The sequence below is a fragment of the Rana temporaria genome, chromosome 5 (assembly GCF_905171775.1).
Source record: "Rana temporaria chromosome 5, aRanTem1.1, whole genome shotgun sequence".
NCBI classification, from domain to species: Eukaryota; Metazoa; Chordata; class Amphibia; order Anura; family Ranidae; genus Rana; species Rana temporaria.
In genome coordinates, this window is record NC_053493.1 from 397,924,812 (window position 1) to 397,944,539 (window position 19,728).

The window sequence follows — 19,728 nt, forward strand, 5'->3', positions numbered from 1 at the left end:
CCCCTTATTATAATATTAACTAAATTTACCCTTGAGGCTTCTTTTCATTTTCGCCTACAGTATTACGCTATGTGTTTCTTCTGTTCCAATCTTTTCCAACACATCGTGTCCATGGTTTGACCGTTGGGGGGTTATTATCTTCAAGCACTAGACGTCTCTTCCTTTTGATTGGTGGATTCGCTGTTTGTTGCCTTGTGAAGATCTGGTCCTGCACTGTCACATCCATTGTGTATGCACAGCTCTATTGACCCTTTGGGCGTAGGCTCTTCAGGGTTCACTAGTCCGGTAAGCCTCTGCAGAATTGGTGGCGGTTTTTTCACAAGTGTGCATCACGTTCAAGTGTGAATTATCGTTGAACTAGGACAGGGGTCAAGTCCTGGGGAAAAAAGTGTGGGAACTCCCACCCAAGATCCACTCCCCCACCAAAAAAAAAAAAAAATGATACGGCCATATGCATAATTACTAAACTGCATGTTTTTTTTTTTTTCGATCCACTGTACCTTAGTAATCCTTTATGTTACTGCCAGCTTCCTGTATATGGATTCATCAGGTAGTGTGCGGGTATACTTGCGAAAGCAAGTTCTTTCTAAATCCCGCAATAACTCGCGGCAGACCTCCGCAATGTCTCCTGGGAACAATGACAAAAGCTCCCAGGAGACATTTCGGCATCGAGGAAGTGACGGAATACCCGCACACTACCCGATGAATCCATATACAGAAAGCGGCCAGTAACTAAGTATAGAACTAAGGTTCGCCTGCCCCTGACAGTGACTCGATCTGGGCATCACCGCTTAGTGAAGGATTGGCTCGGGCGGCTCGGCTGCTCTCGTCCTGCAAAGGGAACTGCGTTCCTGCTGTGAAAAAAGTGCAGGAACTCCGTTCCCACACGTTCCCGCAGGACTTGAGCCCTGATCTAGGACCATTCACCTAGTCTTATACATCAAGCAAGCCTTCTCACCACATTAGACTTTCTCCATTTTATTTTGATCAGTTTTTTTGCCCACACATCTGTCACTTGGTGTCTTTTTGGCATATCATTTTTGTTTATCAGACATTCAGTGTTTATAACTTCAATTATCACCTAGCGCTACAATTTATATGTTCTGTTTGTTACTTTCCTTTTGTCCACTGGTTTTTGTAGCTGCTCACTTATTAGATAGCGCAGATGTATTTTGTTTTGTATAATGCTAACCCTAAGGACAACATTAGCAGAAGTTGCCCAAAGGTTGGTGCTAAAGAGCAGAAAAAACACGTAGTTTTGTGAATGTTGGCTGAAAAAGTTCTGCCTTCTGTATGCAGAATAATTTCGCAGCCAATGCTCTTCGGACTAAAATCCACTGACTTGTCCGATAGAAGTCCGATCGTGTGTATGAGGCTTTAGTTTACCTTCAACTATGTAGTGCGAGGGCCTGCCTGATTGCATACAAATTGAAAGTGTTTAGGTTTGACCTCATATTATATGGTTTTGGTAAATCTAAAGGAAAAAAATGTAAAGAAAATTCTATAGTGTGTATCCAGCTTTAGAGCAGCACAAAAAGATTTTAGAAAAGGTAAAATAAGTGAAAATTTATTAAGAGAACACTTGTCATGCTATGTATTTTTTATTATTATTTTTTTACCAAAAAGATGAAGTTACACTTTCTTTAAGGCCGCGTACACACCATCATTCCAAACCAATGAAAACGGACCGAAGTTCAGTTTCAACGGTCCAAACAGTCTGTGTGTATGCCCCATCGGTCTTTTGTCCTTCGGACAAAAGTTAGAGAATTTACTTTAAAATCGAACCGATGGACCGTTGACCGATAGGTCCAAACCGATGGTTAGTACACAAAAGCATCAGTTCAAAACCCGCGCATGCTCAGAATCAAGTTGACGCATGCTTGGAAGCATTGAACTTCGTTTTTTTCAGCACGTCGTGTGTTTTACGTCACCGCGTTCTGAACCGATCGGTTTTTGGAACGATGGTGTGTACGCACATCAGACTATCAGTCTGCTTCAGCGGTGAACCGATGAAAACGGTCCGTCGGACCATTCTCATCGGATGGATCGACCGTGTGTACGCGGCCTAACAACTGGCTGCACAATCCCTGGCAAATTACCGATTTTTGGAGGGATCACAGGACTTGTAGCTGAACAGATGCTGGGAAGTCCCAGACTGCATGTAACAGAAGCTGACAAATGAGCATAGTCACGGATTCTTGTGTCTTACACACAGGTCATTACGTCAAGTGTTGCAGGCAAGGAAGCAAGTGTAAATTGCAAATAAGTGTTAGAAAACTTTTTTTCACACCCCCCCTGAGCGAGTGAGATTTTGTGCCGCCACTAAATCGTTGCCGAGAACATTATTGTGACACCAGACAAAAGCCAGGCGTAACAGACTCCTCCAGGACCTCTCCGCATGGTATCTGCACGAGCAGCTGCTTAGACAGAATGTATTAGTAGGATGACTTGTCTGAGTGACTGGCTAATTGTTGTCGGCTCTAAACTGTCTGCCAACTCCTGTCAGCTGCTGATTTGTCATGGCAAAGAGAATCTGCTTCATCATGTAAATATATTTTCATCAAAACATGTGATATCGTTCTATCAGCGGATCTATTTTGTAGTAATGGCAAAACAGGAAAGAAGCTACTTCTTCCTCTGGGGGCGCCATCCCACAGAGTTGTCAAATGGCCAGTGTGGGGCTTTACTGGTTAGCATGGATGCCTTGCAGTATGGGTGGCATGTGTTCCAGCGCCCACTAGGGATACTGTCTGCATGGTAATGATGGCTTATCCTGAATATCCTGTTCTCTTTGTATTGCTTCCTTTGTGTGAAATCCCTGGTGTTCCTGTCAGTCCCTCTCCTTTAGAGTCCATTCACACCTGAGCGACAGGCGCGTTCGGCGGTAGCGGCGTATTTTGCCGCGATTATGAAACTTTCATTTTTTTTTTTTCTTTCAGAAGTCTTCCCATTGCTGTCAATGGGAAAACGCCACTGTCGCCTGAAAAAAAGGGTCCGGGACTTTTTTTCAGGCGACAGGCGTTCGGCGTCTATGAGATGTGAACCATCTCCATAGACCTCAATGGGAATTCTCCCCTCTAGCGGCAGAAGCGTCCGGCGTTTTGTCGCTCAGGTGTGAATGCAGCCTTACTCTCAAAAACTGACCACATAAGGCATGAGAACACAGCATGGTCAGTTTTCTAGCTGTGCTGAGAACTCACTGTGCTGTCCTCCAATGGTCAAACTTGCTCTGACACATCCCCCTTGCACAGCCATTCAGTGGGTAGATCAGTGTGCTGCCGTTTCTCCTCCCCTAGCTCTATAAGCTCCTTATGCAGCCGAGAACAAAGTATGTGATCACTTACAAAAAAGGGGGTAAAAAAAGTTGTTTATGCCAGGTTGAGATTTTACACACACACACACACACACACACACACACATAAAATATATATATATATATATATATATATATATATATATATATATATATATATATATATATATATATATATATATATATATATATATACACACATATACACACATATACACACACACACAGTATCTCACAAAAGAGTACACCCCTCACATTTTTGTAAATATCTTATTCTATCTTTTCATGTGACAACACTGAAGAAATGACACTTTGCTACAATGTAAAGTAGTGAGTGTACAGCTTGTATAATAGTGTAAATGTGCTGTCCCCTCAAAATAACTCAACACACAGCCATTAAGGTCTAAACCACTGGCAACAAAAGTGAGTACACCCCCCCAAGTGAAAATGTCCAAATTGGGCCCAATTAGCCATTTTACCTCCCCGGTGTCATGAGGTTTCAGGTGTGAATGGGAAGCAGGTGTGTTATCGCTCTCACTCGGTCATACTGGTCACTGGAAGTTCAACACGGCACCTCATGGCAAGAACTTTGAGGATCTGAACAAAAATAATTGTTGCTCTACATAAAGATGACCTAGGCTATAAGAAGATTGCCAAGAACCTGAAACTGAGCTGCAGCACGGTGGCCAAGACCATACAGCGGTATAACAGGACAGGTTCCAATCAGAACAAACCTCTCCATGGTCGGCCAAAGAAGTTAAGTGCACGTGCTCAGCGTCATATCCAGAGGTTGTCTTTGGGAAATGAGTGCTGCCAGCATTGCTGCAGAGGTTGAAAGGCGGGGGTGGGGTCAGCCTGTCAGTGCTTAGACAATACACCCCACACTGCATCAAATTGGTCTGCATTAAAGCCTTTTCTAAAGATGATGCACACGAAAGCCCACAGTTTGCTGAAGACAAGCAGACTAAGGACATGAATTACTGGAACCATGTTCTGTGGTCTGATGAGACCAAGATAAACGTATTTGGTTCAGATGGTGTCAAGCATGTGTAGCGGCAACCAGGTGAGGATAACAAAGACAAGTGTGTCTTGCCTGCAGTCAATCATGGTGGTGGGAGTGTCATGAACACGAGTGATGCCAGCACTGGGGAGCTACAGTTCATCAAGGGAACCATGAATGCCAACATGTACTGTGACATACTGAAGCAGAGCATGATCCCTCCCTTCGGGGGCTGGGCCGCAGGGCAGTATTCCAACATGATAACGACCCCAAACACAGCTCCAAGATGATCACTGCCTTGCTAAAGAAGCAGATGGTAAAGGTGATGGACTGATCAAGCATGTCTCCAGACCAAAACCCTATTAAACATCTGTGGGGCATGCGCAATCCAAAGGCGGAGGAGCGCAAGGTCTCCAACATCCACCAGCTCTATGATATCATCATGGAGGAGTGGAAGAGGACTCCAGTGGCAATCTGTGAAGCTCTGGTGAACTCCATGTCTAAGAGGGTTAAGGGAGTGCTGGAAAATGATGGCGGCCACACAAAATATTGTAATTTTGAGCCCAATTGGGACATTTTCACTTAGGGGTGTACTCACTTTTGTTGCCAGCGGTTTAGACATTGATGGCTGTGTGTTGAGTTATTTTGAGGGGACAGCAAATTTACACTGTTATACAAGCTGTACACTCACTACTTTACATTGTAGCAAAGTGTCATTTCTTCAGTGTTGTCACATGAAAAGAAATAATAAAATATTTACGAAAATGTAAGGGGCGTACTCACTTCTATGTTGAACTGAATGGGTTGTTTTACAGGGTGAGGTTCACATATACTCTAAATATGCAACCTACTATAGGGGATCTAAAGGCATATATGTATAATTTATGAAGATGAGATGCAGTACATGGCAACGTCAGCAAAAACTTACAGTGGCATGTGATATTGTCAGGATTCCATTCTTTACTGTACACTTTCTTCTCTGCCAAACTTTTCTTAATCTAAAACAAAGATATTACACAGTTATATAGTAGCATAAAAAAGTAAAAACAAAAAGACCCAACAGCTTCATCAGCTCACAACCCCCTGGGATTTTGGTCCTGAGGTACACAGGTGATCTCTGTCCCATTCCCCAGAATGTAACATATTATCCTTTAGTAATTACCAAAAATTGCAAGAAAATCACCCATTTTCCTTTTTGACATTTTGCGCTGACTAGCTAGAAAGTGTGCTAGGAAACATCTAGAACATGAAGCATCTACATCTACAGCACCCAGCAAGGCAGAAATGTGCCTTCTGGTCTTGTGTTTCTATGGAAGAGAGCGCACTACTTGACACGTGACTCTACCTGGGCACTCCTGTTCTGAAGCTCAACAGCTGTATATCTGCAGTGCGAGATCATCTAAGGCAGGGGTCTCCAAACTTTCTAAACAAAGGGCCAGTTTACTGTCCATCAGACTTTAGGGGGGGGGGGTGGACTGTGGCTATTGGGAGTAAAAATAGGTCCTGGCATCAGTGGGAGTAAGCAATGCCCCATCTTTGGTGTCACTGAGAGAAATTGCGCACCATTGTTTGTGTCATTGGGCCCCATTGTTGATGTCAGTGGGAGGAGTTGTGCCCCATCATTGGAGTCATTGGGAGCAATTCAGCCCTTTCTTTGGTGTTGGTGGGGGAAATGATGCCTCATTGTTAGTGTCAGTTAACAAGGGCCGCAGTTTTGAGACCACTGATGTAAGGCACTGCTGCCTTAGATCCAAAATTTGGAGTGGGATTTTGTGTTGTCACTATTATGGTGCTCATTTTTCTCCTGAGAAGTTGTTGGGACCTGCAGTGTAAGTTCCTTAGGTGCTACACTATATGGCCAAAAGTTTGTGGACAGCTGATTACCCTACCTATATGAGCACGTTGGACATTCCATACCAAAACCACAGGTATGAATATGCAATTGGCACTCTTTTGTGGCTATACCAGTCAACTTTTAGGCTTAATTTCCACTGGCGTTTTTACAGCCACTGTTATCCTTTTTTACAGCTTAAAAACGCCTGTCCATGTTTATTTTGTAAAAAAATAAAAAACATTTTTTTTTGTGAGCTGCAGCTTTAAAAATGCCGCGGTAGAGTTTTTGAGCGATTTCGCGCGTTTTTTAACGTCTGGCGTTTTTACAGCTCTACTCTGGAGCTTCAGAACGCCCTGGTCCTGCGTTTTTTTTACAGCTCAAAAACGCATATGCCATTTGCAGCTCAAAAACGCCTATGTGGGCATGATGCCATAGAATAACATGGACAGGCGTTTTTAAGCTGTAAAAAACGCTCAGAAAAGTGGCTGTAAAAACGTCAGTGGAAATGAAGCCTTCTGAGAAGGTTTTCCACAATATTTTGGCGAGTGTCTTTGGGAATTTGTTACCATTCAGCCAAAAGAGCATTTGTGAGTTCAAGTAGTGATGTCGGATGGGGAGACCTGGCATACAGGTGAAGTTTCCCTTCATCCTATAGTTGTTCAATGAGGTTGGAGCTCTGTTCAAGCCACCTGAACTCCTCTACACCAAACAATGTTTTTATGGAGCAGGTTTTACACACAGAGACCTAGTCATGCAGGGACAAAAAAAGGGCATTCTCCAAAGATGTTGTGACCAGGCTGGACACATACAATCCCCTAAAGTGTCTTTGTACGCTACAGTTTGTCAGTGAAGTTAGCATGGCTATGTGCTTGATTTTACGCACCTGCTTTTGGAATGAGATGTCCAATAAGCTCATGTACGTGCGATGGTCAGATGTCCACAAACCTTTGGCAATAAATTGTATATAGTGGCAAGGCATGAGGAGATCAATGCTCAGGGATGACAACAATTTTCAGCCAATGCCTTAAAGCGGGAGTTCACCCATTTCTAAAAAAAAAATGTTTCTTCCCCTAGATTCCTGCTCGTTCGGTCTAGGGGAATCGGCTATTTGTATTAAAATATGAGCCCTACTTACCCGTTTTCGAGCTGCATCTTCTTCCGTCGCTTCCGGGTATGGGTCTTCGGGAGCGGGCGTTCCTTCTTGATTGACATTCTTCCGAGAGGCTTCCGACGGTCGCATCCATCGCGTCACTCGTAGCCAAAAGAAGCCGAACGTCGGTGCGGCTCTATACTGCGCCTGCGCACCGACGTTCGGCTTCTTTCGGAAAATCGTGACGCGATGGATGCGACCCTCGGAAGCCTCTCGGAAGACTGTCAATCAAGAAGGAACGCCCATTCCCGAAGCCCATACCCGGAAGCGACGGAAGAAGATGCAGCTCGAAAACGGGTAAGTACTGCACATATTTTAATACAAATAGCCGATTCCCCTAGAGAAAACGAGCAGGAAGCTAAGGGGAAAAAGTGCCCTCTAAGGGTGAACCCCCGCTTTAAAGAGGTTATAAAGGCAAAAGGTTTGGTGGGGGCAGGTGGTTTGTCAGAAGCCTGCTTGATTGCTTCCGTAGCAATTGGGGGCACTTGGCAGGAGGGAGGAACCAGGACCCAAAAAGAACAGGATCGAGGCTGCTCTGTACAAAACCATTGCACAGAACAAGCAAGTAGAACATGTTTTTTTTCTTAATTGCAACCATTAGAATCACTTTAAAGCGTGGGTTCACCGGCGCATACAGCGCGTCACGAGTTGCCGAACGTCGGTGCGCAGGCGCCGTATAGAGCCGACTCACAGTCCGGCTTCTTTCGGCAGCTCGTGACGCGCTGTATGAGCCGGTGGGAAGCCTGTCAATCAATTAACATGTGAATAGGAACGCCCAGTCCCGCAGATTACATACCCGGAAGCTGCGGTGAAAATATAGATAAAACGGTATGTACGGCAAGGAAGTAAAAAAACAAAACAGCATAATGTCATTCTCACAACTCGGCTCAATGTAATGTTAGAATTTTTTTTTAAGTTCTGCCCATTTTTACAGATTAACTAGTAGCCGACCAGCCACCGTCATTATACGGCGGCAGGTCGGCTCTCCTGGGCGAGAGCCCGTAGCTATACGTCCTATCGTATAGCCGCCACTAGGGGGCGCGTGCGCGCCGCCGGAGGCGCGCGCGCGCGCTCCCCGCTCGCCCCCGACTCCCGTGCGTGTGCCCGGCGGGCGCGATCGCCGCCGGGCACACGCGATCGCTCGGTACAGAGCGGGGAACGGGAGCTGTGTGTGTAAACACACAGCTCTCGTTCCTGTCAGCAGGGGAAATGCTGATTTTCTGTTCATACAATGTATGAACAGAAAATCAGTGTTTCCCCTAGTGAGGCCACCCCCCCCCCCACAGTAAGAACACACCCAGGCATACTTAACCCCTTCCCCGCCCCCTAGTGTTAACCCCTTCACTGCCAGTGGCATTTTTATAGTAATCTAATGCATTTTTATAGCACTGATCGCTATAAAAATGCCAATGGTCCCAAAAATGTGTCAAAAATGTCCGAAGTGTCCGCCATAATGTCGCAATACCGAAAAAAAAATCGCTGATCGCCGCCATTACTAGTAAAAAAAATATTAATAAAAATGCCATAAAAATACCCCCTATTTTGTAAACGCTATAACTTTTGCGCAAACCAATCAATAAACGCTTATTGCGATTTTTTTTACGAAAAATATGTAGAAGAATACGTATCGGCCTAAACTGAGGAAAAAAAATGTTTTTTTATATATTTTTGGGGGATATTTATTACAGCAAAAAGTAAAAAATATTCATTTTTTTCAAAATTGTCGCTCTATTTTTGTTTATAGCGCAAAAAATAAAAAACGCAGAGGTGATCAAATACCACCAAAAGAAAGCTCTATTTGTGGGAAAAAAAGGACGCCAATTTTGTTTGGGAGCCACGTCGCACGACCGCGCAATTGTCTGTTAAAGCGACGCAGTCCCGAATCGCAAAAAGTACTCTGGTCTTTAGGCAGCAATATGTTCCGGGGGGTAAGTGGTTAATGAACAGGTTTTCTTTGTATAAATGTTCAAGGCATTGTACAATGACAGCAAATGTTTTGCTGTTTTAATTGCTGTGACATTTGTTTGCCTTACCTTGTAATGATGAGCTCACATGCTGTGGTTGTAGTTTTTAGTGTCATGGCTAATGGATTTCTCCAAGTCTATGGATTCATTCACACCTAGCTTATCCCCATTTGCTAAAGGGATAAGCAACTTCTTGTTCTGGCTCACACAGTGCCCAGTACATGACTTGCCACTACCTTTAAGTTGCATAACAAGTGTGGGAGTGCTAATGATATAAAACTGCATGGTGATTTCTCTGATGATTGCCTGCTTGTGGAATTTAAATCCTCCTCTGCTCTGAATTCTGGGGCCTCCCCTCGCTCTCTCTTGCGACGCCAGGCAGCAGGCGTTCCTAGCAATCAGTGCGGCGGCCACAGTAGGAGCCATTGGAGAATCGGCCTGCCGCACTGGACTCAGGGTTGTTAATGTAAAACGAGCACTATGAGACCCGGGGCTTTTGGTGGCCCACTCAGTGTATAGCCTGGGTCAGTCCCCCCCCCCCCCCCCCAAAGCTTCCCATGAGACACCTGCAATTCTCCACACAGTTTGAGAAACGCTGTTTTAAAGGAAAGCAGTTTTCCATTTAACATCACTACTTGCATCCCCTTTTCCAAGTCCAGCCTAAAAATAAATCTGTAAAAAACTATTAAAGTGGTGGTAAAGCCACCCAAGTGATTTTTACCTACATGTAAGCCTATAATAAGTTCCCTGTTTAGGAGAGATTTACATTAGTAGCAGTCGGTGATGTTGCACATGCGGTCCATTCAGAGCTTTGTGCTGCAGACCGTGACTCCCGTGCCCCTGCGCATTGGGGTGATGTCACCGTGGTTCGGCCACGAACCCGGAAGGGAAGATTGGGTGAAGACAGGAGCAGTGACAACGTGCTGCTGGAGGGCTTTGTTTTAAAGTAAGACGGTCATGATGTGTGGAAACCACATCCTCAGCAGTGTTAGCACTTTTTGGCAGGCAGTAGCTACCGTATTTATCGGCGTATATCGCGCACTTTTTTGCCCTGAAAATCAGGGCAAAATCGTGGGTGCGCGATATACGCCGATACCCGCGCCGTGTTTGAATGCCTGCGCCGACATATACCGAGCGCAGTACACTTGGGTACATTTAGCCAGGCTCGGCTTCACTCGTAGTCACGCTCTGTGACGTTTATGCGTGAGAAGCCGAGCCTGGCCGAATATACCCGAGTGTACTGCGCTCGGTATACGTCGGTGGAGGCTTCAAACTGAGCGCGGGAAGCGGGGATTCGACATGAAGACAGCGTGGGAGAAGCCGGGAGGACACCACCGAGGCCGCAGACAGACGCCGGACCGGACGAGGCCGGCGGGCAAGACACCAAAACTGTAAGTAGTAAAATGTAATAAAATGTTTTTTTACAGGAAAAACGGGTCAAAATTAGGGGTGCGTGCTATACGCCGGAGCGCGCAATACCCCGATAAATACGGTATCAGTTTAAATCCTGAGCTGTGAGTCCATGCATACAGGCAGCGGTCACATTGTCACTTGACACTCCAAGGAATATAGCAATTTGAAAAGGGTGCGATTCTGCAACTTCTAATTTGATTTAATTTTATTGTTAGGATAAAAGAGTTTCCAATAAACTGCTAAAATTGTTTTTCTAATACTTTGAGAATTTTAAGATTAAAGATTTAGAACATACCCATCACTCTTCTTCGACAGATATCCTTTCTTCTCACTGCCATACTCCTTGTTTCCCTGCAGCTGGTGCATGCTGTAGCCTCCTTGTTTGCTCTGAGAATCCTAGAGAAAGGAAAAAAGGATCAAAATGTTGGACATCATTTTATGAACCGCATATAACGATGGCCCATGCAACTGAAATGAATGGATTCTTATCAAAGAATTTGTCCACCCACCTACAAAACTTGCCTGAAAGTGTATTTAAAAGGCAATTTTCTTTTTAGATTCAACTGGAGTGGTGAAGGATAAGAACCCCAGTGAGATTTTAATTGCTGTCTGTGTCTCCGCCAGGGAGATTCAGTCTATCTATCCTGGTGACCTCTCCATTGGGACTAAAGCAGGCCATTAGCGGACGAATTTCGAACAAATTTTCTTTTCAAAAAAAAATTGTGATCTGATGATGCCACCATTGATTTTCGAAATTCGGCCGACCAAACCTTCATGTTGCCGGGAATATTCTTTTCTCTCCGGGAATATTCGTTTCTTGCACATGCGCATTTTTTTTTTCAATTACATTTCTCGCACAATTCTCCCATCATTGATCAAAAAATCGTTTGTTTTTCCAAAAAATTCCAACATGTCGGATACCTCAAATTTGATAGCCGCACGAAAATCGGCTGTTGCTGCAGCCCACTAACGGTGCGAAATTCGTACGAAAATGATTTGATACAATATTCGAAAGAAAATTCTTTCCAAATTCAAACCGTGTATGGCCGCCTTAAAAGTGAAGAAAAATCCAATCATGGGTTGCCAACAAAACAGGCAGAGAGAGGGAAATCTTACAATGGGGAAAGGGGAATCAACTGTCTAAGGCCTCGTACACACTATAGGTTAACCAGAGGACAACGGTCTGATGGATCGTTTTCATCGGACCAAACCGATCGTGTGTGGGACCCATCGGTTATTTATCCATAGGTTAAAAAAAGCAATCTTGTTTTAAATTTAACCAATGGATACCTAACCGATAGGAAAAAAACGATCGTTAGTAGGCACGACCATCGGTTAAAAATCCACGCATGCTCAGAATCAAGTCGACGCATGCTTGGAAACATTGAACTTCGTTTTTTTCAGCACGTCGTCGTGTTTTACGTCACCGCGTTCTGACACGATTGGTTATTTAACTGATGGTGTGTGGGCGCGACGAATCATCTGTCAGCTTCATCGGTTAACCGGCGACAACGGTCCATCAGACCGTTCTCATCGGATGGACTGATCGTGTGTACGAGGCTTAAGGGCTCTTTCACATTCGCGGTGGGGTGTGGTGACCTCTGAAATTCAGATTGCTTTTCAGAGTGTATTTGACAGGTGGTGTGAGGTGGTGTCATATTGTCTCCTCACCCTCCGATTTTATATATATATATATATATATATATATATATATATATATATATATATATATATCTTTCTGACACAGGTTAGTATACATAAGGAATTAGGAGGGGGGAGGGGTCAGTTTTAAGTTAGAATTATCGCAGAATTACACTTTAAGGCACTGTAAGCCATATATTATGAGATGATACGTTGCATATCTTTCTTGCAGAACCCCTTTCACCCTTTTTCTACTGTATCATTAACTCTAAATGTTTACCTATGTAACGCTCAATCCACCCTTGAAGGAGGGCTCTCCATATACTCCTGTATACTCTAATATGGCTATCAAGTGGGATTACATTGGAGGCTATCTACCAAGAATTCATTTTATTGAAAAATATCAATAAAAATTATCAAAAGTAAGATTTTTTTTTATCTGCGGTGAGCAATGCTCCTCCTTATGTTTGGGATATGTATGAAGATGTGTGACAGAAGAACAAAAATATCAACAATGCAGACTGAAAAATGCAACTTACTCTCCTAGACTTCGATCAGGGAAGGCAAATGAAAGGTAAAAGAGAGAAAAAGCAAAATACTAATTAAATCAATGTTAGAAATCACAGGGAGATTTAACAAGAAGCCATTGAATGGAATCTTTTGGAAAGTAAAGTAACATCTTCAGAGGCCTCTTATAGAAGCTGCCATTCTATGACTCCTGGGCTGTATAGTGGTTTCCAGGCAATGATGTTGAACTGATTTCAGCTTCACTGTGACATCCCAGGTGTCCAGGAAGGGCAGCTTCCGTCCGAGGCCTCTTACCCAATTTGTATCCGATTCATGACAGGCTCTCCTTACACAAGACATGGGAGTTTAGGATTTTGTCTTTCCAAACTCAATCAGGGCTAGGGTCTGCTTAAAGCCAGGAGAAGATAGGAATATGTAACATTTTATACAGTTATCCATTTCATATTCCATACAATGAGAATTCCCCTAATGAAGAAAGGCTGGGATCCAACTAGATACAAGGCTATTCCTTCACCCGGGAAGGGACTTTTAGGCCCCTTTCACACTGGTGCGGTGGGAGCGTCTGCGGTAAAGCGCCGCTATTTTTAAGCGGCACTTTACCATCAATTTCGATGCGCTATTCGGCTGCTAGCCTGCCGCTTTTACCCCCTGCTAGTGGCCGAGAAAGGGTTAAAACCACTGCTCCTGCCCATTGATTTCAATGGGCAGGAGCAGTATACACACCGCTCCTTCACCGCTCCACAGATGCCACTAGCAGGACTTTTTTTTACCGTCCTGCTAGCACACTGCTCCAGTGTGAAAGCCCAGAGGGAGACACAGCAGCGGCTGTTTCAGGGTGCTTTTGCAGGCGCTATTTTTAGCAATATAGCGCCTGCAAAGTGCCCCAGTGTGAAAGGGGTCTAAATGTGCCAAGTGAGAAACCAAATAATATATACAAAAAACCCTTACGTCATAAAAAAACATCAGTTTTATTGTAACTTGTTAAAAGATGCCATCTAGATTAAAATCAACAGTACAAAACAATCAGACAAATGTACATGGGTATAGCAAGCGTGTGACATCCGACGCGGTTTGCTACATATGCTTCTTCAGGGTTAAAGCTCTAAAGATAGCAGTCAAGTGAAGTGTCTTAAATTAAAAAGACAAAATCCTATGCATAACCCTCCATCCCAGGGTAGGAACCTATAAAGTTGCCCAGAGGCCCCACACTTAAAGGCCAAGAAGGTGAGATTACATATCTCGAACACTTTATACCCAGGATGGCACCATTCCAAAATAAAGGTTGGTTAAAAGGCTCCTGAGAGGAAAAGACAGTCATGGACATCCAAGACAACTGTATGGCTGAACCCACTATACTTCATTTTCAATTGTCTGACAGTGAATGAGGCAAATACAGACTATGGCAGAAGTTTGAAATGAAGTATAGTGGGTTTAGCCACACAGGCTGAAGAAGGGACCAGACCTAGCTGTATTATTTAACTGCAGTAGGAAAACAGGTCTCTAGGCTGGCCGTGCTGTATGGAGACACTGTAAATAGTCTGGCAGGTAAAACTGCTCCAAAAATATGTATTTCATCAGTGTATTTCACAACTCTACTAGAGAAAAATCTCAAATAATGCCGGCCATACACTATATGAAAAATCAGACAAACACATTTTCAAAAAAACTAACATTCGGCCGTGAGCGCAAACGATGGTGCCATCATGTAATGACCGATAAATCGTTCAGAGGACATAAATGAAAAAAATAACTTGCTAGTTTTTTTTTACATATACCTAGTGCAGACAGTTCGGACGGGAAACACATTAACCTTTCAATTTATCGTTTGTTCGGCAGAAAATTTCCAAACTTGTCCTTCGTTTTTTCGGCTCAAAAACGTCTTTAACGATTATCGATTGTGTGCCCATTAACTATCCGAAAAACAAACTAAGGGCCAGATCCACAAACGAGATACGACGCCGTATCTACTGATACGCCGTCATAGCTCTGTTTCCAACTATGCGACTGATTCATAGAATCAGTTACGCATAGCTAGCCCTAAGATCCGACAGGTGTAATTGAATTACACTGTCGGATCTTAAGGATGCAATTCTAGGCCGGCCGCTAGGTGGCGAGGCCATTGCGGCCGGCGTAGAATATGCAAATGAAGATTTACGGCGATCCCCGAACGTCCCGTCGATCTAAATCTACGTTGCTTCCGTCGGGTTACGCCGCGTAAAACTAGGGCTGAGCCCTAGTTCTCTTAAGCCATGTTAAGTATGGCCGTCGTTCCCGCATCGAAATTTAAACATCAACGTCGTTTGCGTAAGACGTCCGTGAATGGCGCTGGACGCCATTTACGTTACCGTCTAAGCAAATGACGTCGGTGCAACATCAGTTAGCGCAATGCACGTCGGGTAATTTACCCGATGGAGCATGCGCAGTACGTCCGGCGCGGGAGCGCGCCTAATTTAAATGGGACTCGCCCCATTCGATTGGGCCCGCCTTGCGCCGGACAGATTTAAGTTACACCGCTGCAAATTTCCAGGTAAGTGCTTTGTGGATCGGGCACTAACTTGGAAAAATTGCGGCGGTGTAACTTAAATCGGGAAAGTTAAGTTGCGCCCGGTCTACGTGGATCTGGCCCTAACTGTCTAAATGACTGATTTTCGGATGATTTTTCGTCTAGTGTATGGCCAGCATAAGACTCACACCAACCAGCTCACAGCCCCTTCGTTACCCAAACTGCCCCATTATCATTTTTACGGTGTCTCCTATATCCCAGCACTGTCATCTTTCATAATTTCCTGTCCATCTTTTGGTAAAGTGGTATAGTCCTGGCTTTGAACCTCACTTTTTCAATTGCCCCATTCTCTTGAAGACATGCTTCTAACATCTTGGCTTTGCTAAATCCCAGGTCCTTACCCACATACTAAGCAGTTCCCCCAACAGCCCTGTTTTGCTGCAGTGCCAATTTCCCCCCACATTTATTTTGGCAGCAGCTCTTTTATATTATGTACACACTGCTGTACATCATTATATACTTTTTTTTACTAGTTATTTAATAACTGCAATCCGACTATAAGGAGGCGGCAGGTGTATTCAAGAAGACACATTCTTCCATTCTCAAAGCAGTGTATTTTTTCTTTCATCATAGCTCACTTTGCAGTTCTTTCCCCAATCACTCTGATTTTGGTTCACTGTTTCGCTTGTTAGCAGAGTTCAGAGACTAACAAAGGTGACTACAATGGGTAAAAAATATATAAAAAAAAAAAAATCAAAGATGGCCTCAAAAGAGCTAGATAATAGCATCAATCTGGTCTGTTTCGGTTCATAGAAAAGACTTTTACTTTTAAAAGTTTAAAATAAGTTGAAACCTCACTGCAACTGCAGGAACATTACTTTGCAAACATAACAGTGCTAAAAAAAGTATTCCTTCCACCTCAAAGATGGGAAACGAGTGACTTTTCAGACGACACATCTGTAAAATAAGAGAGGTCACAACAGCTAGAAAAGACAATACTGCAGGGAGTCAGGCGTTCCCCTAAAAATGTACACTATTCCTCCACAGAACACGGCCTTTTCAGAGCTGTTATTTCAGACCAAGAATGCATAAAGCAGCCACCTGCTAAAAAAAACAAGGCTCTATATAAGAATACTTTGTTACAGCCTAGAGCCAAGGGCCCTACACAATATGATCCCTGTGGTATTGTTTTACTGTACAAGACAATAGAAACAATGAGTCTTCTTCTCATGTCTCTACAGTAATAGAGTATTACATGTACTGGGGGGAATGAAGGGGAAAGGCAACAAGATATACCGTATTTATCGGCGTATACCGCGCACTTTTTTGCCCTGAAAATCAGAGCAAAATCGTGGGTGCGCGATATACGCCGATACCCGCGCCGTGTTTGACTGTCTGCGCCGACATATACATTCAGCCAGGCTCCACTTCGCTCGTAGTCACGCTCTGTGACGTTTATGCGTGAGAAGCCGAGCCTGGCCGAATATACCCGAGTGTACTGCGCTCGGTATACGTTGGCGGAAGCTTCAAACTGAGCGCGGGAAGCGGGGATTCGACATGAAGACAGCGCGGGAAAAGCCGGGAGGACACCACCGAGGCCACAGACGGACGCCGGACCGGACGAGGCCACCGAATGGACGCCGGGCAAGACACCAAAACTGTAAGTAGCAAAATGTAATAAATGTTTTTTTTTTTACAGGATTTTAGGGTCAAAATTTGGCGTATATCGCGCAATACCCCGATAAATACGGTAAAATATAGAGGCACTCTGCATAAATACATACATACCCCATATAACGGCAGTGTACACTACCCGAATATCATCCGGTATTATTCAGTCAGACAAGCACACAAATTTTCCTCGTACGATACCAGATGTCTAGTCAGTACAGTTGTCGTCCAAATATACAATTCAAATACATTACAGCACATGACATCACTTCCGATTTTTTTTTGTCTGTCATACGAGAATTTTGTGACTTTAATAACCTATTCAATTTCTACTTGCGACTATTAAGCGGAAAAAGTCGTATGATCTGTTGTACGTTATTCGGATCATGTGTAACGTTGGCCATACGCTAGTAGAATTTTGTTGGAAATTTTTTGTTTTGAGAATTCTTGGTCTTCTAAGGGCTCGTACAGACGGACGGACTGTCCGCTGAAAACGGTCCGCCGGACCGTTTTCAGCGGACATGTCCGCCCGGAGATTTCTGCCTGATGGTTGTACACACCATCAGACAGAAATCCGCACGTACACCATACGCGGTGACGTGGCAGCACCGTCGCCGCGACGATGACGTGGCGACGTGCGCGGCCCTGCAAGTTTCAGCAGACATGTTCGGTCGTGTGTACGGGGCCTAAGGCTCCGTTCACACCTCAGCGTTTTGTAGCTTGAAGTGTAAATCTCATAAACGTTGGAGGAGAAAAAAAAAATCAATTATTCTCTATGGAGATGGTTCACATCTCCACTCCAAGACACCTGAAGCTCAAAAAAATTCGGAAGCATTTTTAATAAGAAGTCATTGAATGGAATCTTTTGGAAAGAAGCTTTTTTTGTAGCTCAAATTGAGCAGATTTGTGTGTTATTGGCGTGTTTTTAATCCCATAGAAATTAAAGGGAAACGCGCCATTTGCATGTTTTCGTGCGTTGTCGTGCATTTTTGTGTGATTTTCTGCTCAAATGCAAATATTTACAAAAATAATAGTCATATGTGAATAAATAAATGTAAAATACATACACAAAACCCACCTCACTCCAGCTAGGTTACACAAGACGGGTCTCCTGCTCTCGGCTGCCTGTTTCCGTGGCTGTGGCCAAGAGGCCAATCTCTTACACTGCTTTTGGTCATGCCTGGTAGTCCGGGACTTCTGGGAAGAAGTGGGTGCTTTCATCTCATCGGCGCTAGGCCTCCCAAACATAATCCACCCCAAGAACTGCCTATTTGGCAAATTACACCTATCATCACATGCCAAGAGACTGCTCCGTATACTCTTCTTCTATGTTAAAAAAGCTATTTTACTGTCCTGGAAGGGCGCACAGACCTCTCTGAAATCCCTCTGGTTAAAATGTATTAATGACTTCATCCCACTGTATAAACGTACTTTTGGACTCCGGAAACAAAACAAAACATTCCACAAAATTTGGGGTAGATGGTTGGCTAGTCCGCTAACCCTCTCCCAGCACCGATTGTACTACTCTTGCTTGACCATTGATGGGCCTTGCCTCAGGGATCTCTAATGTCTGGACCTCTGCATTTGCTATATCTTGTCTCCTGGTTCTGCTGGACCTAAGCGCTGCCTTTGACACAGTAGACCACAAACTATTACTGACTCGACTAGCTGACGTAGCCAAAGTCGCAGAAGGTGATTTACCTTGGTTCTCCTCTTTTTTGGAAAACCGATCACAAACAGTGAAATTGGGACCTTCTACTTCTGAGAAACGCACGGTATCGTACGGAGTCCCTCAAGGATCGCCTCTATCGCCGGTGCTGTTTAACATCTATCTTCGTCCTCTTTTTAAAATCATTAGCAGCCAAAAACTGCTTTATCACTCATATGCAGACGACACGCAACTGTATTTCCGCATTTGCAACAAAAAGGATCACCACCTCAATCTAGAGACATGCCTCTCTTTGATAGAGAACTGGATAACCAAGAGTTATCTTAAACTCAACGGAGCGAAAACAGAACTTCTTCTGTTTCACGCCAAGCGTATGAATCAACCTGCAACAACTTGGATACCCCCGCCCATTCTGGGCAAAATCATCACCCCTAGCGCCAAAGTCAAAAGTCTCGGGGTCATCTTCGACTCCTACATGACAATGGACGCACAAATAGGGTCAGTAGTCAGCGGATCTCACCATCTGCTGCGCCTACTACGCAAACTCACTCCTTTTATTCCCAAAGAAGACATAGCGGTCGTGGTGGGAGCGATTGTAAACTCCAGATTGGATTATGCAAACGCCCTTTACCTCGGACTCCCCAAGTACCAAATCGCTCGTCTGCAAGTTGTTCAAAATACGGCCACCAGACTAGTGACTGGGAAAAAAACATGGGAATCAATCTCACCTTCACTGAGATCCCTTCATTGGTTGCCAGTAAAAGACAGAATTGTTTTTAAAGCACTCTGTCTAACGCATAGATGTATCCATGGGAAGGCTCCCCATTATCTATGCGATAAAATAAAAGCTCACAACTCCAATCGCGTTCTGCGATCCACCAACCAAAACCTGCTCCAAATACCGAAAGCCAATTACAAGTCCAAAGGAGAAAGAAGATTCGCGGTCCAGGGTCCCAGACTTTGGAACGCTTTCGGTTGGAGGAAAACCACTTAGCATTCAGGAGAAAGATCAAAACTCATCTCTTTTGATATCAAAGGAGAC

General features: G+C 44.1%; 1 protein-coding gene across 1 annotated transcript in view; it reads right to left on the minus strand.

The window, feature by feature from the left end:
- ASAP1 (ArfGAP with SH3 domain, ankyrin repeat and PH domain 1) overlaps window positions 1-19,728 on the minus strand; it is a 329,695-nt gene that overhangs the window by 82,664 nt on the left and 227,303 nt on the right. The window contains 3 exon segments of the mRNA XM_040354975.1: window positions 5,242-5,311; window positions 10,970-11,070; window positions 12,855-12,863. Of these exon segments, the coding sequence (XP_040210909.1) occupies window positions 5,242-5,311; window positions 10,970-11,070; window positions 12,855-12,863 (180 nt within the window).